Source organism: Bufo gargarizans, chromosome 1 (genome assembly GCF_014858855.1).
Source record: "Bufo gargarizans isolate SCDJY-AF-19 chromosome 1, ASM1485885v1, whole genome shotgun sequence".
NCBI classification, from domain to species: domain Eukaryota; kingdom Metazoa; phylum Chordata; class Amphibia; order Anura; family Bufonidae; genus Bufo; species Bufo gargarizans.
Window position 1 is genome coordinate 590636127 of NC_058080.1, and position 26181 is coordinate 590662307.

The 26181-nt window shown below is 43.4% G+C and overlaps 1 protein-coding gene across 1 annotated transcript in view; it reads left to right on the top strand.

The window, feature by feature from the left end:
* The window catches only part of LOC122924584, a 326694-nt gene extending 311573 nt beyond the window's left edge, over positions 1-15121 (top strand). Inside the window, exons 27-28 of the mRNA XM_044275832.1 lie at positions 7213-7309; positions 13597-15121. Coding sequence (XP_044131767.1) covers positions 7213-7309; positions 13597-13660 — 161 coding nt within the window. The 3' untranslated portion in view covers positions 13661-15121. The remainder of the gene's footprint in view (positions 1-7212; positions 7310-13596) is intronic.
* The last annotated feature ends 11060 nt before the right edge of the window (positions 15122-26181 follow it).

Genomic DNA, 26181 nt, shown 5'->3' on the forward strand with positions numbered 1-26181 from the left:
TGGGTTTAGTGACAGAATTAGACTTGGAAATACACAGTAGCGGGTGTGTGTGAAGTTATTCTGAATGACCCAATGTGCACCTTGAATATTATATACCCTTTTAGGGATAGATTTCAAATAGCTCTGATATAGCAGAAACCACTAAATTATGAAATTGCTAAATTGGGAATTGTATTTCAACCCAGAACAAAAAATGTGCTTTGACGGACACTAAATAACTTTCCCAGCTACAACAGGACAGCGGTAACGAGAGATTTAGCAGGATATAAATTTGAGGCCTAGTATTTAGGCGCTGGGTGACAGGTATGGGTTTAGTGACAGAATTAGACTTGGAAATACACAGTAGCGGGTGTGTGTGAAGTTATTCTGAATGACCCAATGTGCACCTTGAATATTATATACCCTTTTAGGGATAGATTTCAAATAGCTCTGATATAGCAGAAACCACTAAATTATGAAATTGCTAAATTGGGAATTGTACTTCAACCCAGAACAAAAAATGTGCTTTGACGGACACTAAATAACTTTCCCAGCTACAACAGGACAGCGGTAACGAGAGATTTAGCGGGATATAAATTTGAGGCCTAGTATTTAGGCGCTGGGTGACAGGTATGGGTTTAGTGACAGAATTAGACTTGGAAATACACAGTAGCGGGTGTGTGTGAAGTTATTCTGAATGACCCTATGTGCACCTTCAATATGATCTACCCTTTTAGGGATAGATTTCAAATAGCTCTGATATAGCAGAAACCACTAAATTATGAAATTGCTAAATTGGGAATTGTATTTCAACCCAGAACAAAAAATGTGCTTTGACGGACACTAAATATCTTTCCAAGCAACAACAGTACAGCGGTAACGAGAGATTTAGCAGGATATAAATTTGAGGCCTAGTATTTAGGCGCTGGGTGACAGGTATGGGTTTAGTGACAGAATTAGACTTGGAAATACACAGTAGCGGGTGTGTGTGAAGTTATTCTGAATGACCCAATGTGCACCTTGAATATTATATACCCTTTTAGGGATAGATTTCAAATAGCTCTGATATAGCAGAAACCACTAAATTATGAAATTGCTAAATTGGGAATTGTATTTCAACCCAGAACAAAAAATGTGCTTTGACGGACACTAAATAACTTTCCCAGCTACAACAGGACAGCGGTAACGAGAGATTTAGCAGGATATAAATTTGAGGCCTAGTATTTAGGCGCTGGGTGACAGGTATGGGTTTAGTGACAGAATTAGACTTGGAAATACACAGTAGCGGGTGTGTGTGAAGTTATTCTGAATGACCCAATGTGCACCTTGAATATTATATACCCTTTTAGGGATAGATTTCAAATAGCTCTGATATAGCAGAAACCACTAAATTATGAAATTGCTAAATTGGGAATTGTACTTCAACCCAGAACAAAAAATGTGCTTTGACGGACACTAAATAACTTTCCCAGCTACAACAGGACAGCGGTAACGAGAGATTTAGCGGGATATAAATTTGAGGCCTAGTATTTAGGCGCTGGGTGACAGGTATGGGTTTAGTGACAGAATTAGACTTGGAAATACACAGTAGCGGGTGTGTGTGAAGTTATTCTGAATGACCCTATGTGCACCTTCAATATGATCTACCCTTTTAGGGATAGATTTCAAATAGCTCTGATATAGCAGAAACCACTAAATTATGAAATTGCTAAATTGGGAATTGTATTTCAACCCAGAACAAAAAATGTGCTTTGACGGACACTAAATAACTTTCCCAGCTACAACAGGACAGCGGTAACGAGAGATTTAGCAGGATATAAATTTGAGGCCTAGTATTTAGGCGCTGGGTGACAGGTATGGGTTTAGTGACAGAATTAGACTTGAAAATACACAGTAGCGGGTGTGTGTGAAGTTATTCTGAATGACCCAATGTGCACCTTGAATATTATATACCCTTTTAGGGATAGATTTCAAATAGCTCTGATATAGCAGAAACCACTAAATTATGAAATTGCTAAATTGGGAATTGTACTTCAACCCAGAACAAAAAATGTGCTTTGACGGACACTAAATAACTTTCCCAGCTACAACAGGACAGCGGTAACGAGAGATTTAGCAGGATATAAATTTGAGGCCTAGTATTTAGGCGCTGGGTGACAGGTATGGGTTTAGTGACAGAATTAGACTTGAAAATACACAGTAGCGGGTGTGTGTGAAGTTATTCTGAATGACCCAATGTGCACCTTGAATATTATATACCCTTTTAGGGATAGATTTCAAATAGCTCTGATATAGCAGAAACCACTAAATTATGAAATTGCTAAATTGGGAATTGTACTTCAACCCAGAACAAAAAATGTGCTTTGACGGACACTAAATAACTTTCCCAGCTACAACAGGACAGCGGTAACGAGAGATTTAGCGGGATATAAATTTGAGGCCTAGTATTTAGGCGCTGGGTGACCGGTATGGATTTAGTGACAGAATTAGACTGGGATATGGCCAAAAAATAACCACACTATTGCTGGTTAAATGCACTTGGTGACGGGCGCAGCTTGCCCCTGATGTAGTATATGGCCAAAAAATGAACAGACTATTGCTGGTTAAATGCACTTGGTGTCACAGCTTGACCAACCACACTACTGAGGGTTAAATGCACTTGGTGACGGGCGCAGCTTGCCCCTGATGTAGTATATGGCCAAAAAATAAACAGACTATTGCTGGTTAAATGCACTTGGTGTGACAGCTTCACCCTGATGTAGGCTTTAGCCAGAAAACAACCACACCATTGAGGGTTAAATGCACTTGGTGACAGGCGCAGCTTGCCCCTGATTTTGTATATGGCCAAAAAATGAACAGACTATTGCTGGTTAAATGCACTTGGTGTGACAGCTTCACCCTGATGTAGGCTTTAGCCAAAAAACAACCACACCATTGAGGGTTAAATGCACTTGGTGACAGGCGCAGCTTGCCCCTGATTTTGTATATGGCCAAAAAATGAACAGACTATTGCTGGTTAAATGCACTTGGTGTGACAGCTTCACCCTGATGTAGGCTTTAGCCAAAAAACAACCACACCATTGAGGGTTAAATGCACTTGGTGACAGGCGCAGCTTGCCCCTGATTTTGTATATGGCCAAAAAATGAACAGACTATTGCTGGTTAAATGCACTTGGTGTGACAGCTTCACCCTGATGTAGGCTTTAGCCAAAAAACAACCACACCATTGAGGGTTAAATGCACTTGGTGACAGGCGCAGCTTGCCCCTGATTTTGTATATGGCCAAAAAATGAACAGACTATTGCTGGTTAAATGCACTTGGTGTGACAGCTTCACCCTGATGTAGGCTTTAGCCAAAAAACAACCACACCATTGAGGGTTAAATGCACTTGGTCGCAGCTTGTGCTGGCGCACCACAAGACACAAAATGGCCGCCGATCACCCCAGAAAAATGTGACTGACAAACGGTCTGGGCAGCCTAAAAACAGTGAGCAATTGAGGATCAGCAGCTCAATGATCCACAGCTGCAGATCGATCAGTTAATCAAGTCCTTTGGAGGAGTTAATCTGCCTAATCTCGCCCTACTGTCGCAGCCGCAACCTCTCCCTACGCTAATCAGAGCAGAGTGACGGGCGGCGCTATGTGACTCAAGCTTAAATAGAGGCTGGGTCACATGGTGCTCTGGCCAATCACAGCCATGCCAATAGTAGGCATGGCTGTGATGGCCTCTTGGGGCAAGTAGTATGACGCTTGTTGATTGGCTGCTTTGCAGCCTTTCAAAAAGCGCCAAGAAAGCGTCACAAAAGCGCCAAGAAAGCGACGAACACCGAACCCGAACCCGGACTTTTACGAAAATGTCCGGGTTCGGGTCCGTGTCACGGACACCCCAAAATTCGGTACGAACCCGAACTATACAGTTCGAGTTCGCTCATCCCTACACAGAACCACTCCAGGCTTCTGTGTGCCAGATACCACCCCCTCTCACTCTGAGGATTCCTTTATGCCCAGGTGATTACTACACCTGGTCTTGCTTCATCATGGTGATTGTGGGGAAGACATAGCAAATACTGTTATATATTTCCCCTAACAACCATGAGGCCTGTCACTGCCTCACTATATATATATATATATATATATATATATATATATATTTATGGCAAATCGCTTGTTTTTATTGTTTTCCATCGCAGCGTTCACTGTGCAGGATAATTTTTTTATATTTCAATAGTTCAGACATTTTTGGACACAAAAATACCTGATCTGTTAATTTTTTTATTGTTCATATATTTTTATATGTAAAACTGGAAAAGGGGTGATTTAAACTTTTTTTTAAAAAATTTTAAACTTTTTTATAGCAATAACTTTTAGCCCCCTTAGGAGGCCAGAACCTGCGATCCTTTGAACCCTTGTCTTATTCACCATAATCGAGACCTATTAGCGTGAATGACACTCTAACGTGCACAGCTTAGCAGGAAGCTTACTATGGCAGACTTCCAGCAGTGCCCAGGCTGTTATGGTAACCAATTGGAGTACCGCAATTTCACTGTGCTTCAATCGGAAGGCCGAGGGAGCCGCATCCCTCTACCTAACCACACAGGGGTTAAATGTTAAATGAAGAGTATGGTGTGATTGCCATTCCCCGTCATTGCAGCTGGGTGCCTGCTGTATTATACCACAGCAGCCTGCTTCATACATTTTCTGGGGCATAATGCCATACATGTACAGCATTATGCATTAAGGGGTTAAAGCCCCTCCCTAAAGGCCCCTTTACACGGGCTGACTTTGCAGGCAATTATTGGGACTGAAGCGTTCATTTCCCACTAATTGCTTGCTTTTCAGAAAAGGTAAGAGCTGCATTTACATGCAACAATCATCTCCTATGTATGGGGATGAGCAATTGCTAATGTGAGTGCTTGTCCACATGGATAACCATTGCTTCTAGGAAGCAGATCCTTGTTTAGAAAGCACAATCTACTGCCCAGAAGTGATGACTTAGGTGACTGCAGCAGCAGTGTTTTCACCCAATGATCAGCAGATCCTTTAAACAAATCAGTTATTGGGACAAGCGCTCCTAGGAATGCTCCTTCCCAATAATTGCCTGTGTAAAAAGGCTTTTAGATGCCTTCACAGATAGACAAACCCCTTAGACTTCTAAGTTTAATTTCAGGAAAAATGTCTCATTCCATATTTATTTAAATATACTGAAGTGAAGATATTGCAATATAACTTAATGTAACTAAAGAGTATTGACATGTTTTCTTTAAAACCAAGTAGGTGGCTCAGATAAATTTGATGTATACTCATCATAGGAAGTACTCTCAGAGGCTAATACGATTATGAAAATGATGTATAATAGCAAAATCTTGTTCTTTTAAATATGAAACTACTGGTAAATCTTTTTGTTCTGTAGTATACATATATTAATGTCAACACCCACCATACTCCTCTTTATCATTGATGTTGTAATGGACCTCTTTATGAATTGGATCTTTGAGTTGATGAATTGGTGAGCTACAACACACCATTGGTGACATCACATGAAAGTGGGTGGGATTTTTGTCGATTGCTCACTTTGACTTTTCGGAAGTTATCAATGAGCATATTGTATAACTCTTCCTCATGCTTAGTGAAGAGGATTGGAACATTCTGTTCATGTCTCTCACACTAATGACGATGAAGTGGATTAGAGATGGGGTTCAGAAATAAGATGCGCCAGTATCTTAATTGAATAACCACTGCTTTCTTATATTTCAGTGGCGCAGAACCAGAATGTGAAATGTCTATGTTTGAGTAAAGCTTGCCCAGCACTGTACAATTGCTGATGTTCTGCCAAACAAGTTTAGGTTGTTACATTTTGTTAGTTGCTGCCCACAGCAAAAGACATGCTGAGAAACAGAAACCTTCTGAATGACTCAACACATGCAAATAAAAGGCTTCCTCAATGTCATAGCACTACAGTTATCTACTGTCTGGAATGCTCACTTGCAGGGTCACCATCAGAAATACCTAGGCTGAATATAGTCAGAGCCCCTGAACTATCTAGTCTATCAACCTCTATTCTATCAATATGTAGTCTAAAAACCTCCGTCATGTAGATGATTTTATGCATCGGTCTAGTATTGTCATCTGAGGAACATCTTAAGAAGCGCAGTGACCCAATGATTTTGAACTGAAGAGAAGTAATATGATCCTTATGCAACCCCTCACCTACATGCCATATTTTTAATCAGTCCATGGGAGAGAACAAAATTAAGGGTCGGTGCATTTACCCTTATCAGAAATGGTGGATAACATTTTAGGAACCTGGGTTGCATGTTATTGCCTATTAAACAAGACATTTCATTTTAGTAAAATGTCATTGTTCAATTCCATCACCTGTGGAGTAGTGTATGAATGGCTGCCCACAGGTTAGATTGGGCCACTTAGTTGTCTAGGCCCAAAACAACAGGACCACTTGTGCTGCCCTCTTATGGTAAGGCAAGATAGGGTGATGTGTTTCATACAGTCATTGCTTAAAATGCAGTTTATCTACTAAAAAAAAATTGTATTTAAGCATTACAAAATGGTGTGTGAATACAGACGTGTTTAAAGGGCAGTTACCATACAGCCAATAGTTTCTTCCTTCCAAGTTGTGTCTTTTGAAGTCTCAAAGGAAAGAGAGAATAGCAATATATGTGTATGGTAATGTGCATGAGACTGGAAACCTAAGAAGAGGGATTTCATCCAAAATTCATTTGTCCTTTAACACATGATAGGAATGTCTATTTTTCCCAAAAGGCAGGGGATGCTTTAAAATTGACAAAAAAAAATACAATAATAACCTATATCGTAGTAAAACAAAGTGTGTACAAACAATGTGTTATTAGAGATGTGTAACTATTTAGTTGACATACAAAATGGTGGGCTTTCAAAAATGTGAATAATTGATCTTTGTGTGACAATAGCAAAAATATTGCACCACTAAAAAACTTCAAGGGGTTTTCCAAGTTTTTACAATCATGTGGCCCCATCACTGCAGTCTACCAGCTGACATCAAACATCACACATTCATAGCTTACCCTATCAATGATAAAACTCAGAAACTCCTGTCTGTAAAATGACAACAGCAAACACTATGGAGATTGAAATGAAAAAAAAAAAAAGAAATTACTGTGATTTCAGTGATTTCACTGTAAACTAAAACTGGTTGAGCTTGTCATAAATCAGAAATGAAGATTCTTATTTTTCTTTCAGATAATACTTTGGGCATTGTCCTCGGATGTGTGTTTGGATTCTTTACCCTCTTAATCCTCATAATATTGATTGCCCTACATGAAAAAAAGCACAGCAAGTAAGTGGTGCAACATGAACATGAGATGCCAGGATAAAAATGCTATTTCAAATATTTTTACTTTAATGTTGTTCATCCCCCAAATGTAAACGGGGTAAAACAGGAAAGATTTATAATTCTCTGTATAATGATGGACACTATAGAACTACTTAAAGGGGTATTCCGGTTGTTTCACATTATCCTCTATCCATAGGATAGGGGATAACTATTAGATCAGTGAGGCCCTACAGCAGGGACCCCCACCGTTCACAAGAACAGATAGCTTCAAACAGGGCTGGCTCCAGGTTCATGTGGGCCCTTGGGTGATAAAGTGTCAGTGGGCCCGCTTACATAGTAATAACTCGCTGAGGACAGATAATATAGTAGATATCACCTGCAGTCCTATGTAACAGCACAGATAACACTGTCATGGCTATCTGAGTATAGAAAATGTAGTAGTGTTACCTGCAGTCTTATGTAAAACCACAGATGACACTAGTGCTAATAATGTGTTAGTGTTACCTGCAGTCCTATGTAAAACCAGAGATACCACTAGTGTAGATCATATGGTAGTGTTACCTACTACCTTAGTGTGCCTCCCTGTGTCTCTCCCATGGACTCCATGCTGGCAGCGCTGTCTCCTCTTCCACCTCATTTTATTCCCCCTCACAGAACGTCCTGATGCAGCTGCGTCAAGACATAGGAACCCTGCTGGCATGGTGATGGTGACAGGGGACACCGGCCAGGTGGTGATCGAGGTGCCCTTGATGGTGATTGGGTTTCTGAGTGCTTGTGCGGCTGGGCCCCTGACTTAGATGATGTCGTGACGCCAGCACCTTGGTGGTGCAAAATTATGAGAGTGGTTGTAGTATGGAGATAGAAGAATGAGGCAGGGTTGAATCCAACTAAGAACTTTACTGTAACCAGGATCTTGACAGCACTTTACATCCAGATATAAACAGTCTATAATGAACATGCAGGTTGGATGTGGCAAATCCCAGTAACAGGCTGTACATGTGGTTTATCTCAGGCTATTTTTGAAGATTGTGTACTCACAGATTTTTAGCTCTTTGCCTGGCTTCAGTCTCAGTAAAGGGAGTTCCAGTCTTTGTCTTCTACACACAAGTGATGTAACAGATGTACTATCTTGAAGTAACGGTGAGGCTGCTGGAAGCTAATAAACCTTCACCTTATTACAAAGGCACCTAAAGCCTAGAATAATGTCTGTTGTCCTTCATTTGTCTTTTCACAATAAACTTAGTAAAATCCACTTGGCACTCCGGAAGAGTAGACGGTAGAATACAGACTTCACCTCTGCCTATTTTCCTGGCTTGACACTGAGACCATGAAATGGCTCCTCTGGGCCGTGGAGCCCAAGAGAGAGCTGAGAGGAGAGGAGTCCTCTTATTCCCCCTTGCCCTCACTCCATCTCCTCCTTCCTCCAAACTCTAACTCCCAACTCCCTCACTAGGCATGAAGTGCAGTATACAGGTCCTTCTAAAAAAATTAGCATATTGTGATAAAGTTCATTATTTTCTGTAATGTACTGATAAACATTAGACTTTCATATATTTTAGATTCATTACACACCAACTGAAGTAGTTCAAGCCTTTTATTGTTTTAATATTGAGGATTTTGGCATACAGCTCATGAAAACCCCAAATTCCTATCTCAAAAAATTAGCATATCATGAAAAGGTTCTCTAAACGAGCTATTAACCCAATCATCTGAATCAATTAATTAACTCTAAACACCTGCAAAAGATTCCTGAGGCTTTTAAAAACTCCCAGCCTGGTTCATTACTCAAAACCGCAATCATGGGTAAGACTGCCGACCTGACTGGTGTCCAGAAGGCCATCATTGACACCCTCAAGCAAGAGGGTAAGACACAGAAAGAAATTTCTGAACGAATAGGCTGTTCCCAGAGTGCTGTATCAAGGCACCTCAGTGGGAAGTCTGTGGGAAGGAAAAAGTGTGGCAGAAAACGCTGCACAACGAGAAGAGGTGACCGGACCCTGAGGAAGATTGTGGAGAAGGACCGATTCCAGACCTTGGGGGACCTGCGGAAGCAGTGGACTGAGTCTGGAGTAGAAACATCCAGAGCCACCGTGTACAGGCGTGTGCAGGAAATGGGCTACAGGTGCCGCATTCCCCAGGTCAAGCCACTTTTGAACCAGAAACAGCGGCAGAAGCGCCTGACCTGGGCTACAGAGAAGCAGCACTGGACTGTTGCTCAGTGGTCCAAAGTACTTTTTTCGGATAAAAGCTAATTTTGCATGTCATTCGGAAATCAAGGTGCCAGAGTCTGGAGGAAGACTGGGGAGAGGGAAATGCCAAAATGCCTGAAGTCCAGTGTCAAGTACCCACAGTCAGTGATGGTCTGGGGTGCCATGTCAGCTGCTGGTGTTGGTCCACTGTGTTTTATCAAGGGCAGGGTCAATGCAGCTAGCTATCAGGAGATTTTGGAGCACTTCATGCTTCCATCTGCTGAAAAGCTTTATGGATTTCATTTTTCAGCACGACCTGGCACCTGCTTACAGTGCCAAAACCACTGGTAAATGGTTTACTGACCATGGTATTACTGTGCTCAATTGGCCTGCCAACTCTCCTGACCTGAACCCCATAGAGAATCTGTTGAATATTGGGAAGAGAAAGTTGAGAGATGCAAGACCCAACACTCTGGATGAGCTTAAGGCCGCTATCAAAGCATCCTGGGCCTCCATAACACCTCAGCAGTGCCACAGGCTGATTGCCTCCATGCCACGCCGCATTGAAGCAATCATTTCTGCAAAAGGATTTCCGACCAAGTATTGAGTGCATAACTGAACATAATTATTTGAAGGTTGACTTTTTTTGTATTAAAAACACTTTTCTTTTATTGGTCAGATGAAATATGCTAATTTTTTTAGATAGGAAATTTGGGTTTTCATGAGCTGTATGCCAAAATTATCAATATTAAAACAATAAAAGGCTTGAACTACTTCAGTTGGTGTGTAATGAATCTAAAATATATGAAAGTCTAATGTTTATCAGTACATTACAGAAAATAATGAACTTTATCACAATATGCTATTTTTTTTAGAAGGACCTGTATATACTGTGGTGCTACGCCCATCTAGTGGTGGAATGTGTGTAATGCACCTAACAGCCTGGTAACAGGGATTCTACATAATAATGAAATACAGCATGATATAACATATGACATAACAAGCTTTTGCAGTGCCACGAACACTAGTGGGACGCTGCATACACACACACACAGGGAGAGATACACACACAGGGAGAGACACACACACACACACACAGGGAGAGACACATGCACATGGACAGATACATACACACAAGGACACACACACTGGGACAGTCAAATACACACAGGGACAGATACACACACAGGGACAGATACACACACAGGGACAGACACGCACACAGGTACAGACACACACAAACATACACACACACACACACACAGGAACAGACAGACACGCATACACAGGTACAGACAGACACACAGGTACAGACACACACACACAGGGGCAGACACACACAGGGACAGACACACACACTGGCACAAACACACACACACAGGGACAGACACACACACAGGTACAGACACACACACAGGGGCAGACACACACAGGGACAGACAGACACAGGGACAGACACACACAGGGACAGACACACACAGGGACAGACAGACACAGGAACAGACACACACAGGGACAGACACACACAGGGGCAGACACACACAGGGACAGACAGACACAGGGGCAGACACACACAGGGACAGACACACACAGGGACAGACAGACACACACAGGGACAGACAGACACACATAGGGACAGACACACCGCTAGGCCTCACCACATTCCAGCCAGGCTCCTGTCTGTACAGGAACACAGCTCTCTGCTCCTCCGGCTCCTCCCCCCACTGGTCTCCTGATTACATCAGGAAGGTATTTTAGCCCGGTAGGAAACTCCATCTACCCTGTTCTGAGTTCTGGGGCCGCCCACCCCAGCAGTGCACATGGCAAAAATTGTTTGCATTGCTGGGGTAAGCTGCCCTAGTGAGCAGGCAGAGTGCCCTTTTCCCCCAGTGCCTGATGTGCCGGGTGCTGACGCTGGCCCTGCCTGCAGTCCCCCTAAAAAGAATAGAGTGGCCGGTCACACATCGGCATTCATTTCTGTGAGAGTTCCATAGATAGCAGAGTACATTGCTCGACTATCTCTAGAATTTCTATAGAAATAAATGGAGAGGCTGCATGCATGTGCGACCGGCCACTCTGTTCTTTTAAGGGGGGCTGCAGCGGGTACAGGACCTCCATTCTTTTGATTGGTGGGGGTCCCTGCAGTAAGACCCCCACCAAGCTAATAGTTATTCTTTATTCTGTGGATAGGTGCTAACTTGAAACAACCTGAATACCCCTTTAAGCTTTTTGTGATATAAAAAGAACCTGTAGCCAAAAATACATGGGAAATTGCATTTTTTCAATTTCACCCAACAAAGAATTCATTTTCTGTCTCCCAATAAAATATATGTTAACTTAAATAGTGTAATTAACCCCAAGAGGTGTATCATCTAATCCCGTTCCATATGTGGCAAGGGCTGGCTATGCATTTAACCTCTCTGACAGTGCGGTCAGTAGCGACTGCAGCATCTGAGTGGCTAGAAAGAAGGAAAGGACAACACCGTAGAGCTCCAATTGATTTCTATGACAACATGGAGCCTTGTGAAGGCTCCCTGGCCTGTGATACCTAGCTGCCTGAAAAGCCATGCCCTAGGCATGGTCTTACAGGCAGCCTGTCAGAATCCCATAGACTACAATAGTCTTTTTTTAGTCAAACTATTAGTATGCTCCATCGTCTGTATGGTAAAATAATAGTTATTGACTTGAATGGTCATTCTTTTTGATCCTTCATTTCCTTGGTCAATCATATAAATGTCTATATACCTTAGCACTTTGTCATTTGAGTGGGAATGGTAATAAGTGAACACAATATGAAAAATAAGCAGTACCAATGATGAAAGTGTATTATGCATGTCCAAGGTGCTATCATCCTTCACTGTTATGTGTGAAGATTTCCAACATCAGCAAATTAAATGTAATGATTAATAACATGCTGCATCCTGGCAAAGTATCAGAATATAAATGTGCTCCTTCCTGAGCCTTGGGCGACACAGGCAATGTTACAAGATAACCTTTTACACATCTTATCATGTTCCTTAGGCTCTTTGCCATTAGCTACATGTATAAAACTTGATAGGTGACGTCCATCCAACCTTTGGCAAAATATCACACTATTTTTAGAATTTCAGAGGAGAATTACTGAATTTTGTAAAAACGCTTGCAGTTAATGCCATCATTCATTGATAAAGTGTAGGGTAAAGGCTTTGCCAGTTGATATGCCATACCTGGGAATTACAAGGCATGTAGGACAGGAATGCAGAGCGTGTTTAAAATGACTTCAGCTCGGACATAGAAATTTAAAAGGAGGTAATTGATATTCTGTTGCTGTGTTCAACACTTGTAATCTCAACTCCTGTGGTTTGTACAATGTGACCTCCAGCTATCAAATGGATAGTAATAGAATAATTAGAAGCACTAGCAACTAATTATAGTGTGAAGCGCAGTGGAGAGAATTTCAAAAGGTGCAATGAACCACCAGGTGCAATCCATACCTTGTAAATATAGGCTTAACAGGGTTGTCCACCTTTTATTAAGTGATAGCCTATCCTCAGGATAGGCTATTACTAGACACCCCACCACCCCGCACCCCCTGATCAGCTGTTTGGCTATAGCTCCGGGCCAGAAGGAGACTATTCTATCTACTTTGTAGTGAGCTGAGCTTGTCACTGCAGAATTGCTCGCAGGACAGGCCATCACTTTATAAAAAGTGGACAACAGGAGAGTTGCACGCAGAAAATCAGGAGTATTTACAGTAGCACAATGTTCATCCATATGCTATGGACGTTTTCTGCTAGACAACTTACCTGTAACTGGACAGCATGGCAATTATGGTTGCGGATTTCTGCCACGGATTTCACACTTTGAAATGTGGAATTTGGCCAGATATGCTATGGATTTTACGCTGCAAAAAATGTCGTCACATGTGGCGGTACAAGTTGTGGTGGAGGTGTGCAGCCAAATTAGATGCCACAAGATGTGCTTGTACCCTCAGGATATTAAGGTTATTTCAAGGAACATGTAGCATTCCATCGAGCACGCCAGAGTAGTCTAACTTTGTACAGAATCTCACAGAAAAATCGCCAAACAGTGCAATAATCTCAAACTATTTTTATTTTGCAGGAAGAGTGAGATGAATGTCCCTTCAGTGACATACCACAAATCTCACAAAACTGACGACCCCTAAAAAGGTTCCACATGAAATGAGAGAAGAAGCACAGTCGAAATGCCGTACTTTATATACGATGTTCTATTTTACAGAACTGTCAGTGACACAAACCAAGCAGGAACATAATAATTAATGTATCAGAAATCAAATTCACCTAGCAACCAGCTTCCGTTATACCTATTTCCAGTGTCCCTCTACAATAAAGGAAACATCGAGCCACGGTAACAACCTGCCTGGATGTTAAGAACTGAACCACGTGTGTTTTTGCGCCTCCACACTAAAAACATCTGTAGAAGAAACAGTGCGGTCTTAACACTGAGGTGTCCATGTTGTAGAATAAAGGTTGAGAAAACTTGAATGACAAGAAGCTTATTAGGGTCATACATGAAGTGTTGGAACTTCAGCAGATAGTCAGTAACAGTACACATAAGAACTAGCGCTACTTTTACTTTTCTAACTGACAGCTACAAATTGTGAGGATACCTTTGTAGACATGGAATCATACGGATTCCTCTGTACAATCAGCATTATGTCACCAAGTTGGTGATAAATGGGTCTGACATTCCTGACTTTCTGACAGACCAAATGATGGGCAGTTATGCTCTTTATTACATCTTGTTAAAAAAAACTCAAAAAAACAATAGCCCAGGATACTTACGGATTTCAAACTACTACCATGTGTAAGCCATCCTGGGATTGCAGTTTTTAACAAGACGTAATAAACACTGTTTTCATCTTTTCGAAGAAAACAGTTGCCTTGAACTTTCCTTGATCTACTCACCGGTTCATCCAGCCTACGGGTACCAGCGTGGTGGTGAACTCCCTTGCTTGCACTGTTTCTGATCCAAGTGAACATGATTTTCACTTATACAGAGAGCTGAAGTTTTCTTTTTAGTTTGGTCTTAGTTATGATCTTAGACAGTACACAGTATCTGTTAAAAAATAAGTTTCAACAAATAAATAGTATTCTTTGTATAGCAAATATTCTACAGTTTTCCAAAGCTTTTTGTATCAATCTCTCATGGTTTTCAAGAATTTTGCTAGCCAGTTGTGTAGCTTCCATAAAGGCAGACTGGGGCGTATCGGAGGAGGGGGCCTGGCTCTGAACTCATTTTTCTGTTCCCCCCCCAAAACAAAAACTGCATGCAGCTGCCAGCTCAGTGCAAACAGCTTTTACAGCATCCATTGAAGTCAATGGTAGTTGTATGAAATCCTAGGCACTGGTCTCCCCCTAGTGGTGGTTGCAGACAGTTTTATAATATGCTATGTGCAGGGAAGCAGGAGATTTGTCACTATATTGTCTGGTCTAAATAGATTCAAAAATATATTAGAAATGAGTGGCGTATTTTTGAAGCACCTATGCCACTTTTTTTTGAAGAGTCAGATAAAGTGGGTAAGGTGGAGGGTGACTTTTTTTATTAGATTTTTTTAATAAAAAATTCTTCTCCTTAATAAAGCAAACTATAAATTCATAAAAAATCTGAGTTGTTGTGCTTTGTGTTCCGCGTTTCCTGGAAGTGATTGATGCACACATAATGGGAAACTGGGTGAGGCAGGGGGTCCCATACTAGGTTTTACTATGGAGCCCAATGGGATCTGTCTATGCCCCTGTTTAGAGCTGTGCCATGCAACAGTGTGTTCCTCACATGATCAGATTTTTTTTTTTAAAGTAAACAATGAAGGTTGCTATTTAGTGTTGATCGAGCATGCTCGCCCGAACACCAGTTCGGCTTGAGCATCTCGATGCTCGGAACATGGCGGTATTTGGACGAATACCTCAGGTGCTCGAGCGCAATGCTCAAGTCTCCTCCCTACACTGTTACGCAGCCAATAAACGTGCAGGTAAGTACTGCCCTCACTGTAATGCCGTAGCCATGTTGGTTACTGACATTACAGTGATTGGCTGGCCAGAACTCGTCATCGGGTGCTAAATAGCTAAAACTTTACAGGACAAATGTCCTTTTAAAGACTGTTGTGTGTGGCAGCAATTTCTATTTTTAGATAGCGTGCGATAGTTAGGCCGCTGCAGACAGCGACATTAACTGCGCCACATCTCCTGTGTAAAGTGTACGCATCCAAAAATATCTGTGACATCCAGTGTACTTTTTCCGTAGACGGTGTCTGCTTCTGACAGTGACATTACCAGTGCCACATCTGCAGTGTAACGTGTGCGCATCCAAAAAATATCTGTGACATACAGTGTACTTTTTCAATAGACGGTGTCCGCTTCTGACAGTGACATTACCAGTGCCACATCTGCAGTGTAATGTGTGCTCTGAAATAATGTATCTGTGACATACAGTGTACTTTTTCAATAGACGGTGTCCGCTTCTGGCAGTGACATTACCAGTGCCACATCTGCAGTGTAATGTGTGCTCTGAAATAATGTATCTGTGACATACAGTGTACTTTTTTCGTAGACTCTGCGGACAGTGACATTACCGGTGGTACCTCTCCTGTATAACGTTTCCTCATCCCAAATACCTGTGACATTCCCTATTATTTTTTATTAGCCGCTGGTGACATCATTAACATTATCTGCGGGATATGTCCTATGTAGGGATGAGCGAACCCGAACTGTATAGTTCGGGTTCGTACCGAATTTTGGGGTGTCCGTGACACGGACCCGAACCCGGACATTTTCGTAAAAGTCCGGGTTCGGGTTCGGTGTTCGTCGCTTTCTTCGCGCTTTTGTGACGCTTTCTTGGCGCTTTTTGAAAGGCTGCAAAGCAGCCAATCAACAAGCGTCATACTACTTGCCCCAAGAGGCCATCACAGCCATGCCTACTATTGGCATGGCTGTGATTGGCCAGAGCACCATGTGACCCAGCCTCTATTTAAGCTGGAGTCACATAGCGCCGCCCGTCACTCTGCTCTGATTAGCGTAGGGAGAGGTTGCGGCTGCGACAGTAGGGCGAGATTAGGCAGATTAACTCCTCCAAAGGACTTGATTAACTGATCGATCTGCAGCTGTGGATCATTGAGCTGCTGATCCTCAATTGCTCACTGTTTTTAGGCTGCACAGACCGTTTGTCAGTCTCATTTTTCTGGGGTGATCGGCGGCCATTTTGTGTCTTGTGGTGCGCCAGCACAAGCTGCGACCAAGTGCATTTAACCCTCAATGGTGTGGTTGTTTTTTGGCTAAAGCCTACATCAGGGTGAAGCTGTGACACCAAGTGCATTTAACCAGCAATAGTCTGTTCATTTTTTGGCCATATACAAAATCAGGGGCAAGCTGCGCCTGTCACCAAGTGCATTTAACCCTCAATGGTGTGGTTGTTTTTTGGCTAAAGCCTACATCAGGGTGAAGCTGTCACACCAAGTGCATTTAACCAGCAATAGTCTGTTCATTTTTTGGCCATATACAAAATCAGGGGCAAGCTGCGCCTGTCACCAAGTGCATTTAACCCTCAATGGTGTGGTTGTTTTTTGGCTAAAGCCTACATCAGGGTGAAGCTGTCACACCAAGTGCATTTAACCAGCAATAGTCTGTTCATTTTTTGGCCATATACAAAATCAGGGGCAAGCTGCGCCTGTCACCAAGTGCATTTAACCCTCAATGGTGTGGTTGTTTTTTGGCTAAAGCCTACATCAGGGTGAAGCTGTCACACCAAGTGCATTTAACCAGCAATAGTCTGTTCATTTTTTGGCCATATCCCAGTCTAATTCTGTCACTAAATCCATACCGGTCACCCAGCGCCTAAATACTAGGCCTCAAATTTATATCCAGCTAAATCTGTCCCTAGTGCTGTAGCTGGGCGAGTTATTTAGTGTCCGTTCAAGCACATTTCTTGTTCTGGGTTGAAATACAATTCCCAATTTAGCAATTTCATAATTTAGTGGTTCCTGCTATATCAGAGCTCTTTGAAATCTATCCCAAAAAGGGTATATAATATTGAAGGTGCACATAGGGTCATTCAGAGTAACTTCACACACACCCGCTACTGTGTATTTCCAAGTCTAATTCTGTCACTAAATCCATACCGGTGACCCAGCGCCTAAATACTAGGCCTCAAATTTAATTCCCTCTAAATCTCTCGTTACCCACCGCTGTACTGTTGTTGCTGGGCAAGATATTTAGTGTCCGTCAAAGCACATTTTTTGTTCTGGGTTGAAGTACAATTCCCAATTTAGCAATTTCATAATTTAGTGGTTTCTGCTATATCAGAGCTATTTGAAATCTATCCCAAAAAGGGTATATAATATTGAAGGTGCACATAGGGTCATTCAGAATAACTTCACACACACCCGCTACTGTGTATTTCCAAGTCTAATTCTGTCACTAAACCCATACCTGTCACCCAGCGCCTAAATACTAGGCCTCAAATTTAAATCCCTCTAAATCTCTCGTTACCGTTGTCCTGTTGTAGCTGGGAAAGTTATTTAGTGCCCGTCAAAGCACATTTTTTGTTCTGGGTTGAAGTACAATTCCCAATTTAGCAATTTCATAATTTAGTGGTTCCTGCTATATCAGAGCTATTTGAAATCTATCCCAAAAAGGGTATATAATATTGAAGGTGCACATAGGGTCATTCAGAATAACTTCACACACACCCGCTACTGTGTATTTCCAAGTCTAATTCTGTCACTAAATCCATACCGGTGACCCAGCGCCTAAATACTAGGCCTCAAATTTAATTCCCTCTAAATCTCTCGTTACCCACCGCTGTACTGTTGTTGCTGGGCAAGATATTTAGTGTCCGTCAAAGCACATTTTTTGTTCTGGGTTGAAGTACAATTCCCAATTTAGCAATTTCATAATTTAGTGGTTTCTGCTATATCAGAGCTATTTGAAATCTATCCCTAAAAGGGTATATAATATTGAAGGTGCACATAGGGTCATTCAGAATAACTTCACACACACCCGCTACTGTGTATTTCCAAGTCTAATTCTGTCACTAAACCCATACCTGTCACCCAGCGCCTAAATACTAGGCCTCAAATTTATATCCAGCTAAATCTGTCCCTAGTGCTGTAGCTGGGCGAGTTATTTAGTGTCCGTTCAAGCACATTTCTTGTTCTGGGTTGAAATACAATTCCCAATTTAGCAATTTCATAATTTAGTGGTTCCTGCTATATCAGAGCTCTTTGAAATCTATCCCAAAAAGGGTATATAATATTGAAGGTGCACATAGGGTCATTCAGAGTAACTTCACACACACCCGCTACTGTGTATTTCCAAGTCTAATTCTGTCACTAAATCCATACCGGTGACCCAGCGCCTAAATACTAGGCCTCAAATTTAATTCCCTCTAAATCTCTCGTTACCCACCGCTGTACTGTTGTTGCTGGGCAAGATATTTAGTGTCCGTCAAAGCACATTTTTTGTTCTGGGTTGAAGTACAATTCCCAATTTAGCAATTTCATAATTTAGTGGTTTCTGCTATATCAGAGCTATTTGAAATCTATCCCAAAAAGGGTATATAATATTGAAGGTGCACATAGGGTCATTCAGAATAACTTCACACACACCCGCTACTGTGTATTTCCAAGTCTAATTCTGTCACTAAACCCATACCTGTCACCCAGCGCCTAAATACTAGGCCTCAAATTTAAATCCCTCTAAATCTCTCGTTACCGTTGTCCTGTTGTAGCTGGGAAAGTTATTTAGTGCCCGTCAAAGCACATTTTTTGTTCTGGGTTGAAGTACAATTCCCAATTTAGCAATTTCATAATTTAGTGGTTCCTGCTATATCAGAGCTATTTGAAATCTATCCCAAAAAGGGTATATAATATTGAAGGTGCACATAGGGTCATTCAGAATAACTTCACACACACCCGCTACTGTGTATTTCCAAGTCTAATTCTGTCACTAAATCCATACCGGTGACCCAGCGCCTAAATACTAGGCCTCAAATTTAATTCCCTCTAAATCTCTCGTTACCCACCGCTGTACTGTTGTTGCTGGGCAAGATATTTAGTGTCCGTCAAAGCACATTTTTTGTTCTGGGTTGAAGTACAATTCCCAATTTAGCAATTTCATAATTTAGTGGTTTCTGCTATATCAGAGCTATTTGAAATCTATCCCAAAAAGGGTATATAATATTGAAGGTGCACATAGGGTCATTCAGAATAACTTCACACACACCCGCTACTGTGTATTTCCAAGTCTAATTCTGTCACTAAACCCATACCTGTCACCCAGCGCCTAAATACTAGGCCTCAAATTTAAATCCCTCTAAATCTCTCGTTACCGTTGTCCTGTTGTAGCTGGGAAAGTTATTTAGTGCCCGTCAAAGCACATTTTTTGTTCTGGGTTGAAGTACAATTCCCAATTTAGCAATTTCATAATTTAGTGGTTCCTGCTATATCAGAGCTATTTGAAATCTATCCCAAAAAGGGTATATAATATTGAAGGTGCACATAGGGTCATTCAGAATAACTTCACACACACCCGCTACTGTGTATTTCCAAGTCTAATTCTGTCACTAAATCCATACCGGTGACCCAGCGCCTAAATACTAGGCCTCAAATTTAATTCCCTCTAAATCTCTCGTTACCCACCGCTGTACTGTTGTTGCTGGGCAAGATATTTAGTGTCCGTCAAAGCACATTTTTTGTTCTGGGTTGAAGTACAATTCCCAATTTAGCAATTTCATAATTTAGTGGTTTCTGCTATATCAGAGCTATTTGAAATCTATCCCTAAAAGGGTATATAATATTGAAGGTGCACATAGGGTCATTCAGAATAACTTCACACACACCCGCTACTGTGTATTTCCAAGTCTAATTCTGTCACTAAACCCATACCTGTCACCCAGCGCCTAAATACTAGGCCTCAAATTTATATCCAGCTAAATCTGTCCCTAGTGCTGTAGCTGGGCGAGTTATTTAGTGTCCGTTCAAGCACATTTCTTGTTCTGGGTTGAAATACAATTCCCAATTTAGCAATTTCATAATTTAGTGGTTCCTGCTATATCAGAGCTCTTTGAAATCTATCCCAAAAAGGGTATATAATATTGAAGGTGCACATAGGGTCATTCAGAGTAACTTCACACACACCCGCTACTGTGTATTTCCAAGTCTAATTCTGTCACTAAATCCATACCGGTGACCCAGCGCCTAAATACTAGGCCTCAAATTTAATTCCCTCTAAATCTCTCGTTACCCACCGCTGTACTGTTGTTGCTGGGCAAGATATTTAGTGTCCGTCAAAGCACATTTTTTGTTCTGGGTTGAAGTACAATTCCCAATTTAGCAATTTCATAATTTAGTGGTTTCTGCTATATCAGAGCTATTTGAAATCTATCCCAAAAAGGGTATATAATATTGAAGGTGCACATAGGGTCATTCAGAATAACTTCACACACACCCGCTACTGTGTATTTCCAAGTCTAATTCTGTCACTAAACCCATACCTGTCACCCAGCGCCTAAATACTAGGCCTCAAATTTAAATCCCTCTAAATCTCTCGTTACCGTTGTCCTGTTGTAGCTGGGAAAGTTATTTAGTGCCCGTCAAAGCACATTTTTTGTTCTGGGTTGAAGTACAATTCCCAATTTAGCAATTTCATAATTTAGTGGTTCCTGCTATATCAGAGCTATTTGAAATCTATCCCAAAAAGGGTATATAATATTGAAGGTGCACATAGGGTCATTCAGAATAACTTCACACACACCCGCTACTGTGTATTTCCAAGTCTAATTCTGTCACTAAATCCATACCGGTGACCCAGCGCCTAAATACTAGGCCTCAAATTTAATTCCCTCTAAATCTCTCGTTACCCACCGCTGTACTGTTGTTGCTGGGCAAGATATTTAGTGTCCGTCAAAGCACATTTTTTGTTCTGGGTTGAAGTACAATTCCCAATTTAGCAATTTCATAATTTAGTGGTTTCTGCTATATCAGAGCTATTTGAAATCTATCCCAAAAAGGGTATATAATATTGAAGGTGCACATAGGGTCATTCAGAATAACTTCACACACACCCGCTACTGTGTATTTCCAAGTCTAATTCTGTCACTAAACCCATACCTGTCACCCAGCGCCTAAATACTAGGCCTCAAATTTAAATCCCTCTAAATCTCTCGTTACCGTTGTCCTGTTGTAGCTGGGAAAGTTATTTAGTGCCCGTCAAAGCACATTTTTTGTTCTGGGTTGAAGTACAATTCCCAATTTAGCAATTTCATAATTTAGTGGTTCCTGCTATATCAGAGCTATTTGAAATCTATCCCAAAAAGGGTATATAATATTGAAGGTGCACATAGGGTCATTCAGAATAACTTCACACACACCCGCTACTGTGTATTTCCAAGTCTAATTCTGTCACTAAATCCATACCGGTGACCCAGCGCCTAAATACTAGGCCTCAAATTTAATTCCCTCTAAATCTCTCGTTACCCACCGCTGTACTGTTGTAGCTGGGAAAGTTATTTAGTGCCCGTCAAAGCACATTTTTTGTTCTGGGTTGAAGTACAATTCCCAATTTAGCAATTTCATAATTTAGTGGTTTCTGCTATATCAGAGCTATTTGAAATCTATCCCTAAAAGGGTATATAATATTCAAGGTGCACATTGGGTCATTCAGAATAACTTCACACACACACGCTTCTGTGCATTTCCAAGTCTAATTCTGTCACTAAATCCATACCGGTCACCCAGCGCCTAAATACTAGGCCTCAAATTTATATCCCGCTGAATTTGAATACAATACATTGGGCCAAATAATATATTTGTTGTTGTGGTGAACCATAACAATGAGAAAAACATCTAGTAAGGGACGCGGACGTGGACATGGTCGTGGTGGTGTTAGTGGACCCTCTGGTGCTGGGAGAGGACGTGGCCGTTCTGCCACATCCACACGTCCTAGTGTACCAACTACCTCAGGTCCCAGTAGCCGCCAGAATTTACAGCGATATATGGTGGGGCCCAATGCCGTTCTAAGGATGGTAAGGCCTGAGCAGGTACAGGCATTAGTCAATTGGGTGGCCGACAGTGGATCCAGCACGTTCACATTATCTCCCACCCAGTCTTCTGCAGAAAGCGCACAGATGGCGCCTGAAAACCAACCCCATCAGTCTGTCACATCACCCCCATGCATACCAGGGAAACTGTCTCAGCCTCAAGTTATGCAGCAGTCTCTTATGCTGTTTGAAGACTCCGCTGGCAGGGTTTCCCAAGGGCATCCACCTAGCCCTTCCCCAGCGGTGAAAGACATAGAATGCACTGACGCACAACCACTTATGTTTCCTGATGATGAGGACATGGGAATACCACCTCAGCATGTCTCTGATGATGACGAAACACAGGTGCCAACTGCTGCGTCTTTCTGCAGTGTGCAGACTGAACAGGAGGTCAGGGATCAAGACTGGGTGGAAGACGATGCAGGGGACGATGAGGTCCTAGACCCCACATGGAATGAAGGTCGTGCCACTGACTTTCACAGTTCGGAGGAAGAGGCAGTGGTGAGACCGAGCCAACAGCGTAGCAAAAGAGGGAGCAGTGGGCAAAAGCAGAACACCCGCCGCCAAGAGACTCCGCCTGCTACTGACCGCCGCCATCTGGGACCGAGCACCCCAAAGGCAGCTTCAAGGAGTTCCCTGGCATGGCACTTCTTCAAACAATGTGCTGACGACAAGACCCGAGTGGTTTGCACGCTGTGCCATCAGAGCCTGAAGCGAGGCATTAACGTTCTGAACCTGAGCACAACCTGCATGACCAGGCACCTGCATGCAAAGCATGAACTGCAGTGGAGTAAACACCTTAAAACCAAGGAAGTCACTCAGGCTCCCCCTGCTACCTCTTCTGCTGCTGCCGCCTCGGCCTATTCTGCTGCTGCCGCCTCGGCCTCTTCCTCCGCCTCTGGAGGAACGTTGGCACCTGCCGCCCAGCAAACAGGGGATGTACCACCAACACCACCACCACCACCTCCGTCACCAAGCGTCTCAACCATGTCACACGCCAGCGTTCAGCTCTCCATCTCACAAACATTTGATAGAAAGCGTAAATTCCCACCTAGCCACCCTCGATCCCTGGCCCTGAATGCCAGCATTTCTAAACTACTGGCCTATGAAATGCTGTCATTTAGGCTGGTGGACACAGACAGCTTCAAACAGCTCATGTCGCTTGCTGTCCCACAGTATGTTGTTCCCAGCCGGCACTACTTCTCCAAGAGAGCCGTGCCTTCCCTGCACAACCAAGTATCCGATAAAATCAAGTGTGCACTGCGCAACGCCATCTGTAGCAAGGTCCACCTAACCACAGATACGTGGACCAGTAAGCACGGCCAGGGACGCTATATCTCCCTAACTGCACACTGGGTAAATGTAGTGGCAGCTGGGCCCCAGGCGGAGAGCTGTTTGGCGCACGTCCTTCCGCCGCCAAGGATCGCAGGGCAACATTCTTTGCCTCCTGTTGCCACCTCCTCCTTCTCGGCTTCCTCCTCCTCTTCTTCCACCTGCTCATCCAGTCAGCCACACACCTTCACCACCAACTTCAGCACAGCCCGGGGTAAACGTCAGCAGGCCATTCTGAAACTCATATGTTTGGGGGACAGGCCCCACACCGCACAGGAGTTGTGGCGGGGTATAGAACAACAGACCGACGAGTGGTTGCTGCCGGTGAGCCTCAAGCCCGGCCTGGTGGTGTGTGATAATGGGCGAAATCTCGTTGCAGCTCTGGGACTAGCCAATTTGACGCACATCCCTTGCTTGGCGCATGTGCTGAATTTGGTGGTGCAGAAGTTCATTCACAACTACCCCGACATGTCAGAGCTGCTGCATAAAGTGCGGGCCGTCTGTTCGCGCTTCCGGCGTTCACATCCTGCTGCTGCTCGCCTGTCTGCGCTACAGCGTAACTTCGGCCTTCCCGCTCACCGCCTCATATGCGACGTGCCCACCAGGTGGAACTCCACCTTGCACATGCTGGACAGACTGTGCGAGCAGCAGCAGGCCATAGTGGAGTTTCAGCTGCAGCACGCACGGGTCAGTCGCACTACAGAACAGCACCACTTCACCACCAATGACTGGGCCTCCATGCGAGACCTGTGTGCCCTGTTGCGCTGTTTCGAGTACTCCACCAACATGGCCAGTGGCGATGACACCGTTATCAGCGTTACAATACCACTTCTATGTCTCCTTGAGAAAACACTTAGGGCGATGATGGAAGAGGAGGTGGCCCAGGAGGAGGAGGAGGAGGAGGAGGAAGAGGGGTCATTTTTAGCACTTTCAGGCCAGTCTCTTCGAAGTGACTCAGAGGGAGGTTTTTGGCAACAGCAGAGGCCAGGTACAAATGTGGCCAGCCAGGGCCCACTACTGGAGGACGAGGAGGACGAGGATGAGGAGGAGGTGGAGGAGGATGAGGATGAAGCATGGTCACAGCGGGGTGGCACCCAACGCAGCTCGGGTCCATCACTGGTGCGTGGCTGGGGGGAAAGGCAGGACGATGACGATACGCCTCCCACAGAGGACAGCTTGTCCTTATCCCTGGGCAGCCTGGCACACATGAGCGACTACATGCTGCAGTGCCTGCGCAACGACAGCAGAGTTGCCCACATTTTAACCTGTGCGGACTACTGGGTTGCCACCCTGCTGGATCCACGCTACAAAGACAATGTGCCCACCTTACTTCCTGCACTGGAGCGTGATAGGAAGATGCGCGAGTACAAGCGCACGTTGGTAGACACGCTACTGAGAGCATTCCCAAATGTCACAGGGGAACAAGTGGAAGCCCAAGGCCAAGGCAGAGGAGGAGCAAGAGGTCGCCAAGGCAGCTGTGTCACGGCCAGCTCCTCTGAGGGCAGGGTTAGCATGGCAGAGATGTGGAAAACTTTTGTCAACACGCCACAGCTAACTGCACCACCACCTGATACGCAACGTGTTAGCAGGAGGCAACATTTCACTAACATGGTGGAACAGTACGTGTGCACACCCCTCCACGTACTGACTGATGGTTCGGCCCCATTCAACTTCTGGGTCTCTAAATTGTCCACGTGGCCAGAGCTAGCCTTTTATGCCTTGGAGGTGCTGGCCTGCCCGGCAGCCAGCGTTTTGTCTGAACGTGTATTCAGCACGGCAGGGGGCGTCATTACAGACAAACGCAGCCGCCTGTCTACAGCCAATGTGGACAAGCTGACGTTCATAAAAATGAACCAGGCATGGATCCCACAGGACCTGTCCGTCCCTTGTCCAGATTAGACATTAACTACCTCCCCATAACCATATATTATTGGACTCCAGGGCACTTCCTCATTCAATCCTATTTTTATTTTCATTTTACCATTATATTGCGAGGCTACCCAAAGTTGAATGAACCTCTCCTCTGCCTGTGTGCTAGGCCTAAATATATGCCAATGGACTGTTGCAGTGGTGGGTGACGTGAAGCCTGATTCTCTGCTATGATATGAAGACTGATTCTCTGCTGACATGAAGCCAGATTGTCTGTTACGGGACCTTTCTCCTCTGCCTGGGTTCTGGGCCTAAATTTATGAAAATTGACTCTTACAGTGGTGGGTGACGTGAAGCCTGATTCTCTGCTATGATATGAAGACTGATTCTCTGCTGACATGAAGCCAGATTCTCTGTTACGGGACCTCTCTCCTC